Source organism: Fusarium odoratissimum (genome assembly GCF_000260195.1).
Source record: "Fusarium odoratissimum NRRL 54006 unplaced genomic scaffold supercont1.73, whole genome shotgun sequence".
NCBI lineage: Eukaryota > Fungi > Ascomycota > Sordariomycetes > Hypocreales > Nectriaceae > Fusarium > Fusarium odoratissimum.
Genome location: NW_022158792.1, coordinates 1 through 12,774, shown reverse-complemented (window position 1 = coordinate 12,774; position 12,774 = coordinate 1). Strand labels below are relative to the sequence as shown.

At 41.1% G+C, this 12,774-nt stretch overlaps 2 protein-coding genes across 2 annotated transcripts; both read left to right on the top strand.

The window, feature by feature from the left end:
- Positions 1–4,947: 4,947 nt before the first annotated feature.
- Positions 4,948–6,665, top strand: FOIG_16270 (uncharacterized protein; the record flags this gene model as incomplete). Its single annotated transcript, XM_031217704.1, has 3 exons — positions 4,948–5,007; positions 5,149–6,492; positions 6,570–6,665. The coding sequence occupies 3 exons, from the start codon at positions 4,948–4,950 to the stop codon at positions 6,663–6,665; spliced, it is 1,500 nt and encodes a 499-aa protein (XP_031052568.1).
- A 2,628-nt stretch (positions 6,666–9,293) lies between these two features.
- Positions 9,294–10,685, top strand: FOIG_16269 (uncharacterized protein). Its single transcript, XM_031217703.1, has 2 exons — positions 9,294–9,981; positions 10,044–10,685. The coding sequence occupies exons 1-2, from the start codon at positions 9,542–9,544 to the stop codon at positions 10,276–10,278; spliced, it is 675 nt and encodes a 224-aa protein (XP_031052567.1). The 5' UTR covers positions 9,294–9,541; the 3' UTR covers positions 10,279–10,685.
- The last annotated feature ends 2,089 nt before the right edge of the window (positions 10,686–12,774 follow it).

Below are 12,774 nucleotides of genomic sequence, written 5' to 3'. Positions count from 1 at the left end.
AACCTGACGTCAACAGTCGGGTCCAACAGCACATCGGCATTGATTCGCTCAGCAAAAGACCTCCACAAGCAAGGCCTTAATCTCGAGGCGTGCGGGTTCTTTTACCATGACTCATACTGGTATCAGACATATTCATATACCTGCCAAAACTGTCCTGGCTATATATACTACCTCTACGCCAAGGACCCTCTGGGGCCGTATACAGATGGTGGCTATATTAGCCTTGACGGCTGCGGTGGCCAGAATAAAGGTGCCAACGTGCTGCCTTCGGCAAAGGGTCCAATAGTCCTAGCTGGAAATCTTGCCCACAGGACGAGCCCTACCAATCACGTTCTTAATGGGCAAATCTGGCATGCAGACAATCATCAAGCAGCATCTAGTACCTCATTCTTCCCTATCGAATTTAACGAAGACCATACGATCAAAAACTTTACATGCCCAGTCATTGTAAATATCCCACTAGTCAAAAACATTACCTCCTCTCCTGAACCGCCGGTGCCTTATCAACTCGACTGCCGCATCCGCAACTGGCAGATGATAGTGCAAACATTCTCCAAGCCGAAGGAGGTTTCGACATTGGATTTTCCAGTGTGGCAACGGACAGATAACCTGGGACCCACAACTAACTCAGGTCCGATGCTTGACGGTGTTTTAAACGTTACTGTGATCTTTTCAGATAAGTCAACTGTGATGTTCTCCTGGATACCGAGTAACATCTCTTGGGCGCCAACTAAGATCTCTATGGACTTACACGGCAGGAAGCTAGCGTCTATTGAACTGAGCACCAATGCTACAAATGGGTGTTATGGAACGCTTGCTCTCCCACTTGCTGATCAGGGAGTTCACTATGGAGTCATGATAAACAACAAGTTTAAGCTATCCAAGAGGGCACAAATGTATATTTATAAGATTTAATATATCATGAGTATGTTTAAGTAAAAGACGAATCATTAACTTGGCCCCCCGGGCTCGAGCCAACGGGTAACTGGGAAAGTACCGGAGGGTTTCCCCACCGACCGGAAGCGGCCAGTCACACCCACTCGGCATGAATTTTACAATAAACGGAGGGTTTTCTTGTCCAACTCTGTGATCTGACTATTGGTCACTAATGCCTGCATGCAGTGGCATAAAGAAGTAAATATCTTCCCTCATATTGATATTGTGGAGAAAATGCGGAAAGATCAGTAACACACACAGGGTGAGGCAGGAAGAGGAATAACAAACCACGGTTTGCCAGTGAGCAACTGTATGAACTGCTCCGCCCAGAAAGGACCCTCCAATCAATAAAAGTCTCTATATGTCTTGGCTTATAATCCTTCCGCGGATTACGCAATCCATTGCGGCAGACTACAAAGCTCAAGAGCATTGGAGTTCTATTCATTACGGACTTTATATCACTCACGGGCAAAATGAATCCAGGTGGAATATAAGTTTAAAAGGAAAGATATAAAAAATATTATTAAATAATATAACTTATACTTAAGAATAAAAGCTTAAAGATATAAACCTTATAGATAATTATAATTACTGCTAGTAATATAATAACCTTAGGACTTAATTATAATAGACTTTATAATTAAATTATCTTTATTAAAAGAACCCTTAATTAGAATCTTCTATAATAGTATTATAGTTATTATTAATTAACTTATAAAATTCTTATATTACCTACCCTATAGAGAAGTAATAAATATAAAAGAACTCTTATATATCTTTTACTAATATATTATTAGTATATATAAGTTACCTATAGAAATCCTTTTTAATAGAAGACTTATATTTATAGTAATATTTTAGTAATTACTTATAGTATAACTTAGACTAAATTATTAACTTATAATAGCCTTTTAACTATAAGTTAATAAATAAATTAAATAGATAGATTAAGTACTTAAATAGTACTTATAGTATTATATTAATTATAAATAAAATAATTAAGTTAAAAAACTATTAATAGCCTAACTTGCATATAATACTATATATAATAAAAGTATAAAACTTATACTAATTTATACTAATTTCGGTTTTATATTAAATATATATTATAATATATAATAAGAAAAATCAGTTAATTTAGCTATTATACTTAAAAGTAATAACCTTAAAAATCTATATAAGGAAATAAAAATAAAACTTAAATTTATTAGAAAATATATAAAAAACTATTATAACCTAAAATAGTTAAAAAAATTAACCTTTTTAGAAGGAGATATAATCTACTTAGCTATAAAAAATATTAAAATAAACTAACTAACTTATAAATTAAATTATAAATTTATTAGACCTTATAAGGTATTATAAAAAATCTTAGAAAATAGTTATAAATTAGATTTACTATTAAAAGTTAAGCTTTATTTAGTCTTTTATATTTTATTACTTAAATTAGTAGTAAATATAATATAAGTTAAAATAGGTAATAAATTATAAGAAATCTTAGGACTAGAAGTCTATAAAGTAGAAATTATTAAAGAAACCTATATAAGAAATAATTAGAGAGAGTACCTTATAAAATAGAAAAACTACCTAGAAAGTAAAAATATATAGAAACCCCTAAAATACCTTATTAATGCCTAATAACTCCTAAAGAACTTCTACTAACCCTAGAACTTCTTAAAGGCCTAATATTATTAAACTTATTACTAAGGCCTAAGAATGCCTAGTTAATATTATTAGGAATACCTAATAATTAAAGGTTATTTACTATTTACTCCTTATAAGACTATAAAGCAGGAAGAATATTATCTTTTTTATCTAGCTCTTATATTCCCTGCTTAAATAACTTAGTACCTTGTTTTTTTACCTTCTTCTTAATCTTATAAATCCGTTATAACTAACTTACTGCCTCAGCTAGAGAAAATTATAACTCTATAAGCTCCTTATAAAGAATTAATACCTTATTACTAGCTTCTTCTTCTTAAGCCTTTAACTTCTCCTGTTAATTTACTAAATAATTTACTATTAAAGATTAGTAAATACTAAGAAGAAAGAATAAAGTATATATAGGAAGATATAATATAAATACTATTATAAGAATGACCTCAATAAATATACTTAAGATAGCAATTAGACTTCTTAATATCATCGAAATAACACTCCTTCTTATTTTTAAAATAATATATATATAGTATTGCAGTAGGAAGACTATTCTTAGTTATAAAACGATATAATAAAGCATAATCTTTAGTTATATCCCTTCTCTTAGATACCTTATTACTAGACTTAAATAAAGTTTTAATTACCTCTTGCAGGATAATTAGTTTCTTAGATTTTTTAGATAAATATTTCATTATGCGACCTAATATCGTATTAGTATCCTAGGAAAATTAATATAGGTTTAAGTTATAACCTACCAAGACGAGATTAGCCTAACAGGTGATATGCAGGTCTTGAGGACAAGACCCAACGGAGAGGAGACATTGTGTTACGACCCCCGCGGTTACGTCACGTGTACCCCACTTTTTTCAACCTATTATTAGAAGATTCAGGACAATCACGCTCTCAACCGTGATCGCCTATAAAGGATCACGAACCAGACCGTGATCCCCTCGTCAGGATCACGACTATAACTGTAATCGCCTAAGAACCACCTTTAGTATATAGAACACATTTATTTGCACTTTTATAGATTCTAGCTTACTAGCTATTAATAAAACTTCTTTATATTGATCAAGCCTAATACGCATTGAATCTACCATTAAGACACGTAACACTACGATAAGCTTAGTACTATGCCCTATGTAATCTGCTAATAATAAACCTAGCACGGCTTAGTTTACTATAGTTGGAAAACCCACCGTTATAAAATAGATATACCTTAGGTATAGGAGCAGAGGCATATTTTCTTTAGCTTCTTAACTATTAAGTATGGCTTTATTTTATTAGACATAACAAGAAGGCAGCGGAGAGCAATTCCTGTTTATTACTGTTTTAGAACAGCTCTTCATTGTCCATGGAGCCGGTGGAAATTAACATTTCACTCTCAGACTACGCTTAAGCTGCGTTTCCGTCATGCGCACACTAAAGGCGGAGTGAGGGCGCACCCTGGTCTAGTAGACATCTTTCCTACATACGCTAAGCTAAGCATGGCTAAGTATTCATGTTTCGTATAATTTAGTCTAAGATCCCGGACGTAATTTTCCGTGACAAGACAAGGACATGTATCGGGATTAGGGCGCGAGACAGTGGGGCCTCAAAATACTCCGCACATGTGAGACTCTAGTTAGTGGCAGAAATGCTCATCGTCTTCAGTCCAGCACTACTCGCGTCACTAGTTACGTATTTCTGTTACAAGTCTTTGGTGTGTGAATTTCATTGCAACCCACCCGGCGAGACAGGAACCAGGTTGTAAAGTGGCAACGTGGGTAACTTTCAAAACTGTGGCTGCAGGTATAGCACCCAGCCTTGCCACTAGCCGTGCGCTCGATGAGGCGGCGGGGTCAAAGTGTTGGTTTTGCGCAAGACGTTACAGAAAAACGTTGAGGCTAATCACAGAAGCTTTTCCCTTATAAGATGCAGCTGCATATTTCATTTAAACCATCATGTACCCGTCTACCTGTCGATAGCGCAACCTTGTACTATTCTTTGCCCTTTCAGCCGACGGTTTCGCTCTGCTCATTCCCGCTGATGTTACTAGACGTCTCCGCGGTGGCCGTTACCCCGTTCCTGTCTTTACGTCACCTCGTGTTCGCTGAGTCGTATCCAAAAGGTCATTGCGTGCATCGCGAAGCCAACGACTGTACGACCTCACCTGTCCAACAGCGCCCTTGCGGTATTCAACAGATCTAGAACCTTGTTGAAGGGCTGGGGACAAAGAAGTACTACTCTCTGAGTAACAAACATCCGCCAGTCTCTTCCCTCTAGCGAATTTCACACAGCAAAGCAACCTTGTTGTGTCTACCATCGCCCTCAAATCTCTTGCTTCTTATCAAATCTCCCAGCAATATCAAGATGCATCAGTCATCGTTGCATTTGCTTCGTATGGGAGATGATGGCCGACCGTTCGATAAGGTATATATCATGACTCTCTGCGTCGCTTAACACACCTGTCTGTCATACTGTGGCCAAGTATAAACAAGGTCATCACTGCTATGACGGTTCTCAAAACCCATTTCTCGCTGAGATATTGACTATTAGCTGAATGTCTAACAGGACTTTAAAGATATCTTCTCTACGCTCATTGTCAGCCTTCTCCCTCTCTCGGCCCACCGTGTCCGGTTGACAAAGGTTGAGTACACTTTCCTCTCCCAAAACGCTATCAGCAACCTTATGTATCTCAAATTCACTCAATCCAATCGCCTACCCGATCCTAAGGATTCTTCTCGTATTATCAACACAACCACCGCCATCACATTCTCAATGTCTAAGGAAGTGGCTCGCTCTATCTGTCAATGCTTCGTTGACGCCCGGCTTATTGAATCGGCCGATGGTAAGCACCAGCAGGTGTATACCATAAAAGGATCTGTTTGGCAACTAACACCGAAGGGAATCACTATACTAGACCGTTTCTGCGCAAGAAATGGCATCCAGAAAAAGCAAGTTTCTGAACTTGTTAATCTTAAAGCGACGCGGCTTGTTCTCCTTGAACGAGACTTACAAACTGACAAACTTCACTATGATCAAGGCACTATTGAGATCGTCTTTCGTCGACTCATCGGTGCCGATAGCTGTAATGCTATGTCAAGCGTGGCAGCTGCTGATTCAAGCTCGATACTCGAATATAGGGACAGTATCACTGAGGTCAAGCCTTCTGCGGACCTCAAGGCCAATGGAAAGATCTACAACGATACTTTCCCCGGCAAGGCTATAATCGACTGGCTAATGAACTATACCACCATTATGGAAGAGCGCGAAGCCGTTGCGGTTGCCACTCGTTTCATGGACTACAACCTAATAGATCGTGTGACCAAGGACAGGGCATATACTTTCCAGAACTCAGCCGCTGGGAACAATATCTTCCATTTCAGCAAGCATGCTTTCTATCAATTAACGCAACGATCAAAACGCCTCATCAATGGCTCAAGTTCACCACGACAGTCTCCAGAGACGGAGCACTATACTAGCTACCAACGGAACAGTATCTTCATGGATTCCAACACGCAACGGCTTGACAAAATCCTGACAGATCCGTCAGTGCGACTTCTCTTTCGCGAGCAATCCCGAGACACATATTGCGAGGAGAACCTGACATTCTACCAAGACGTGGATGAGTTCATACGGAATAGTAAGGTGGCTACGCGCGCTGCCCGTAAGGAACTCAATATGACGACAAAGGCCGGCATCAATGATAGTATAGCTCAAGCGTATAGAATCTATCATGCTTTCCTTGCTTCTGGCTCACCTTGCGAGCTTAATATTGACCACCAGCTGCGAAACAGTCTTACAACGCGGATGAGTAAGGCTGTAAGTCAGGACGCTACCATAATCGACACTGTTGAAGAAGTGATATTTTTATTCGAGGAAGCTCAAGAGGTTGTATTTAAATTAATGGCCAGTGTAAGTTTGTCTTAATATCCACCTCGTTATCCAAAAACCCCATTTCGAGATCTTCGACCTGGTGCTAACATACACAGGACTTGGTGCCAAAATTTCTGAGCAACCCTAAGTACCAGCAGAAATTGAGAACCCATAATTTTGGCGTCGTTGGAAATGGTCCTCAGTGGGAGTAGTGTTACCTACCTTTGTGTCTCTTGTACGCTTATAGAGATAATTCGTTACGGGCCTTCAAGAGCAATATAGTCTGACCTTACAGGTCGAAATCATAAGTTAAGATTTGAGAGAAAACGCAGTATAGGTCACTTAGTTGTGATATCTACCTGCATGCTTAATACATTTCCTATATAACATACTAAAGTCGGACATTGCTGTCTTCAGAGACGGATAGAAAGAATCTCAAATCTTAGAAGAGTGCCATAGATACTACGGCATGTCCATGGCCTTGAATCTCCTACCTACAACCACAAAGGAATATCCGTAAGCCAAATCATGACAGTTCTATCATTACAATCAGATGCAAGAATTTTGCAGTCATAAATAAAACCCACGCACGCCACCTAGTTCCCATGACCTTCTAAGACCTCAAGCGTGTAGTAATTCTTAATCTGTCTCAAAATAAAATTCTTTTACGTAGAACCTAGGGCTGCAGCTTATCCTTAAAAGTAATGAGAGCAGATAATCAGAAATCAAGAAAGAGCAGCCACACAATATCCTGCAGGAGCTATGTCAGGTTTTTGTTTTTCGTCTCTCTCAGTTCTCGTCAACATGATGTAGCATAAGTGTATATCCTCAATCCCCAAGGCTCTTGCGTGGTATTGCTTCATCCATGCAGGGTTTTCTCTCTACAGATAAATCCTGATATAGTTCAGCGACATGTTGAGGACGATGCTTGGCGCAAGTTAACCCCTGTGGACTATGGATCCTCTGATAGGGCCGCGATGAATGTTGAAGGGATGAACTCCTTGGATGAGCTATAGCCACCCGCTTTGGGAAAGGGGAGTGGTTTGCTAGAGCTTTTCGGGCAGCGTTTTGGGAACTTCGACTAGGGGGTCCAGGATCCTGTTCCTTTCGGCTAACCCTGTCTAATATTTTATAGGGTCGAGTTTGTGTGGGTATTTGAGGAAGTGGTTTTTCTGGAGGTGATGATGACGGGGGTCCCAGTAAATACGGCTTAGTAGGGAACAGAAAGATATAGTGTAGCTCATTTGAAACATGAGAGTTGTTTCTTGTGTGGGTTTCTTTGGGGTCAGGCATAGGGTTAGACCAGCTCTTATCAGAGGATTGGGGGCACTGGTCGGCCTCGTAAGATGTCTCTGGTTTGGCTTGGTCGTCAACGGTCCCAGGTGAGGATCTATTAAATGTAATTGACCTCATGACCTTATGTCTGAAACATTGGCAAAGGTATTTCCGCGAGCTAACCTCCATATGTGGGCTTGCCGTGCTGCCGTGATAAAAGTGCTTGCGGACCCACTTGAGGTGGAATGGGTTATTTAGCTGCTCAGTGATGCGGGCCATTACAGGAAAACGAAGAATGCTCAAGTACAGTCAATTGGCAAGCAAAAAGAGGACCAAATGATGGCTTCTAGGGCACAAATAATCTGGTGGGACAATTACAATGCACGGAGTGTTATACGCTTTTCTTTTACATTTTAACAGTGAGACATGGATAGGGGTATTCACACTTGGAGGAACAGATACACAACCAACTCGGTAGACGTAGTTCAGCCTTTTCCTGCAGGGGTTGGGTCCGGGACCTAGAATTCTGCATGCTGACCCCGATGTCCAGGCCGCCTCCCCGAAACCCCATGTATTGGCCTTGTTGACACTTTTCAGTTGCGTGGTCCAAACGTCATATGTAATTGTCGTCAAGCCTTGAAAGCGGCGTGGCGCTATGCCGTGTAGGGATAGTAAGCGTAATACTGGGGTATGGTGTGCTGACTACGCTCAGACTCAGGACGACACAGCGCGTTGCATTTTCGCGTTCTGTTCGCCTTTTCAAGCCAGCAGTGGCATTTGGACTCAGGCAACAGTCAAGTAGTTGGGCTTCCGTTTCAGCACAGCTCCATAAAGGCAATCCCTATTAGTGGCCAACCAGATTACCTTCACTTCGGTGGCGGACTGGTTACTGGGCCTTGGCTGCAATAATATCGAGTAGCTTGTTACGGAATAGCTCGGTTTAGCCGGGATGCTGAAGCCATGCGCTTTGTTCACCGGCCGTATTATAGTTAGTCTGAGTGCTCACGAGCGGCCCTTTGATGATAATGTTGGTCAATTCGTCTTGAGGATGTATATTTGCAAAAACCTGGAGATAATGACTATAATAAAGCTTTTCAAGCCTGTAGATTCCATGTTTCTTAATATAGACACCGGATAAGGGTCGGATATACATTACACATCTGTCGGCGTATGCCGATCGTTGTTTGAAATCGGAATTTATCCACGAAGGAAGGAAAAAGGGCAGCCAATCAAAAGGCCTGAACCCCTCTTTTGACTTAAAATTCGATCAGGGGCACCCGCACTGACCAACGCTTGGGCCTCCTTCGAATATCTGACATCTGACATTTGATAGTCGGTTTTATTGGGTAATACGCACCGCAAACCGTCCGGATACAGCTAGCTACCTTAGCGTGGAGGGACGATGGGATTTCGGCTGGTAGAGTGTGATGGCAAAGCATGTCATCGTCAAGCATGTAAGAAATCATACGACAACCAATGGTTGCCCATTCTGTTCCCTTATCACTGCCACCCTCGATTCTATTCGCCGAGCGATTTGGAGATGTTACCTTGCACTTGTCAGTCTATCGGAAATGCCAAGGGTCCCACGATGAGAGGAGTGTCCCTTTACAAATTGTCGCATGCCCCGCCGACAACCGCTTTGTCGCTCTCCGAGACGCCTTCGCATCTTGTTAGGCACAGGCTGCAACTCCACAGCACGGGCTAGTTCAGTGTCCTTTTTCCTGTTCTTTTTCCTGTTCTTTTTTACCTTCCATTCTTTTCTTCGCTGTGTCCATACGTGCTCAGAACGCTTCTCCTCCGCTATTACAAGGACATGTTGGCCCGAGGCAGAAACGATACCCAGTGTACAAACCAGTTCACCGCCCCTTCAGGCGTGCCCGGTCACGCTCACCCTGCTCCTGTCGCTCCATGGACCATCATCCCTTCACAGCAGATGTCGAGGGTAGATGGGGGTCCAATTGGCTCTGCTCCCGGCATGAACATGATTAGTATAGCCTTTGATGAGATTGAACATGCCAGGCTCAATACGGGAGGCATGGGTAAGAGAAATCTCTCTCCCACCAACGGCCGACGAAAAACGGATGAGTCCACGATTAAGGCTCCCACCAATAAGAAACCCAAGACTAATGCCGCTGCTACCAATATTGACAAAGATTTCTCGGATGAAGGGTTCACGATTAGACAAGAGGAGAGCGTGTCCATGTCAAAGGTGACAGATGACGAGAAGCGGAAGACCTTTCTCGAGCGCAATCGGTATGTCTTACAATCCTTGATTGTTCTGTATTGTGGCAGTTTAATGACTCTCCTCAAACCAGCGTCGCTGCCCACAAGTGTCGCCTCAAGAGGAAGCAATGGCTTGTACAAATGCAGACAAAGGTTGAGTCGTTCAGTACGGCGAACGATACCTTGGTGGGGAAAATCGCCCATCTCAGAGAGGAGATAGTCAACCTGAAGACACTCCTTTTTGCCCACAAGGACTGTCCATTTGCCTATCAGCAGGAACTATATAGTGCTTCGATGTCGCATGTCATCACGCCCTATAATTTATAACTCAACTCTTGTAATATAGTTAGATATTTTCTGAATTAGCTTGTAGCCAGTAAGGATGGTAGCGGTATTTCTTATAATGTTGGACATACGGGAAGGTCCGTATCGACTGGACTGCTTTCTACGGGGCTAGGTGCAAAACTGTGCTCTCGGCTCCCATCAGTTGGAATATCAGCCGGCCTCAACGCCAGCTGGTTTTGTCTCTCAAAATTCTTGTTATTATAGGTAGAAGATGGCTCCTTGCCATCCGGAACTAATTGGGAATTCATTGCTTTATTCGGGATAAATTTGTATCGCAATGTAATTTTCAGTCATAGGACATATAGGCAACTAGAGTTGAAGCAATTCGGAAAATTTACCTTAGCTTAATATGCCCTCAGCTCTCAATAGTCATGGCGAATGACATCGAGTCGCCCCCAAAAGCTGGAGCAATAGGTCGCGCTGTCAACACAGCAGGTTCAAAATGCGCTACGTATTCTGCGGTATGATATACTAACTAAATTAATGGCCTTTTGCAAAGGGGAAAATAAAGAAACCATCTCGCGACGATAAAGATGAGCTTGGTTGGGCGAGAAAAGGTCCTCGGGAAGCAACGCCAAATCCGTATGCTGGCATGTCGCCTTGGCAATCACCTCCAATCGATTTCCTTCGACACCAGCTTCAGTAACTTCCATTCCGCGAGGGATTGCTTCTAGTCTGTTTAACAACCCAGCTCCATCTTCATGCCCGGTTCAAGCACTGACCGATTATCTTGAGGCTCCGATACAACCAGCCCCGGGGCAACAGTCCACGGTCGTTGAACTTGTCTCCGGAGTATCTTAAGTAATTGGAACAGGCTGAAGTTTGAATGAACACCAAGGTATACATATCCTTGTTCCAGCTTTGATTATATGTCCTCTGTCTCTGCCTTATGCAAACATCCCGAAAGGACCCCAAACAGTCAGGCAGGCCACAGTTTCTTTGTGCAGATCTATAACTCTCATTTGCGATTAACATAGCTTGGCCTGAGTCAATGCACGCCGGTAAGGGGTATATACAGGGTAATTGTGGCTTTCGACAGCCGCCTCCTAGACTGTCGAGGCTGCTATGGAGTTTAGACAGACTTCAGAGATTCAACACTGAGACTGTTCTTCGAGACTAAGATCGTAATTAGGCAGTGGTACTGGGAAATTAGCCCGGGCTTGGTGTATTGGCAGAACACTGTCCCTTAGCAATACAAGTATCACACTGTTGCCTGCGGCTATTGCTTTAGATAGGCACTAGTTAAACCTGTAAATAGGATCAGAGTACTACCTTTGCTGATAACCCTGGCAGGCCTACTATATGCTGCGAATTCTCTTATTGGGCCTTAAACGAGAGGCCCTAATATTGCCTAACCCTGTGGAAGTTGGGTCTGTAATAGCTGCTAAGCAGCTACCTAGACTGCAGGGAATAATAAAACTATAATATTAAGACTCTAGTGGCTATTTTATATATACCTACTAAAATCCATATAGGATATTAGTAGTAGAAGGTTTACTATATAAAAAGGCCTACTTTCTTACTTTACCTCTTATAATGTTATAATCCCAGCGGTTACGTCACGTGTACCCCACAAAAACTCCACCCTAGCAACCAACCAGACAAGGACCAATAAGTATAAGAATAACGGCATTCTAGGACCGTATTATTCTAGGACTAATAATAACCTTATATTATATTACTCCTATATAACTATTACTAGTATATAGAATATATTTATTAGTATTTTTATAGGACTTAGCTTACTAGCTATTAATAAAACATCTTTATATTAATAAGCCTAGCCTATATTACTTAATTATTAAGAGATATAATACTTTGCACTACTTAGTATTATGCCTTATATTATCTGTAAATATAAACCTAGTATAAACTAGTTTACCTATTTAGAAACCTAACTGTTATATATTAATAGCTCTTATTTAGACTATATTGTATAATACTAAGTAATATCTATGTAATAGTACCTACTACTCTAAGCCGCCCTTTGACTATGGGATATACCTAGCATATTATACCTCCTAAAGAAGTATAACCCCTTGTAGAAGAGCTATAAGAGGTTCTAATAGAAACAGATAAAAAAGAGGAAATAGAGAGCCCTCTTATCTACCTAAGTTCTTATGAAGATGAAGTTAAAAAGCTTAAGAAGAAACTTTATAACCTAGGGGAATAGTATAATACCTTCTTAGATAATGCTAAGAATAATGCCAAGATTGCGCAGAATAGGATTAAGGCTTTAGAGAAGAAGATAGCTAAACTTACTGAGATTATAGAATTACTTAGTGTTACGACCCCAGCGGTTACATCACGTGTACCCCGCATTTTCCTCCAATCACGCACATGCCCCACAAAACGGATCAGTGCCAAGACTCTACGATCATAGATGATCCATCACGATCAGTGTTGATCCACCACGATCACCACTGATCCCGCGACAACCTCACTGATCGCTATTATCATTCACTAGTATATAGACCA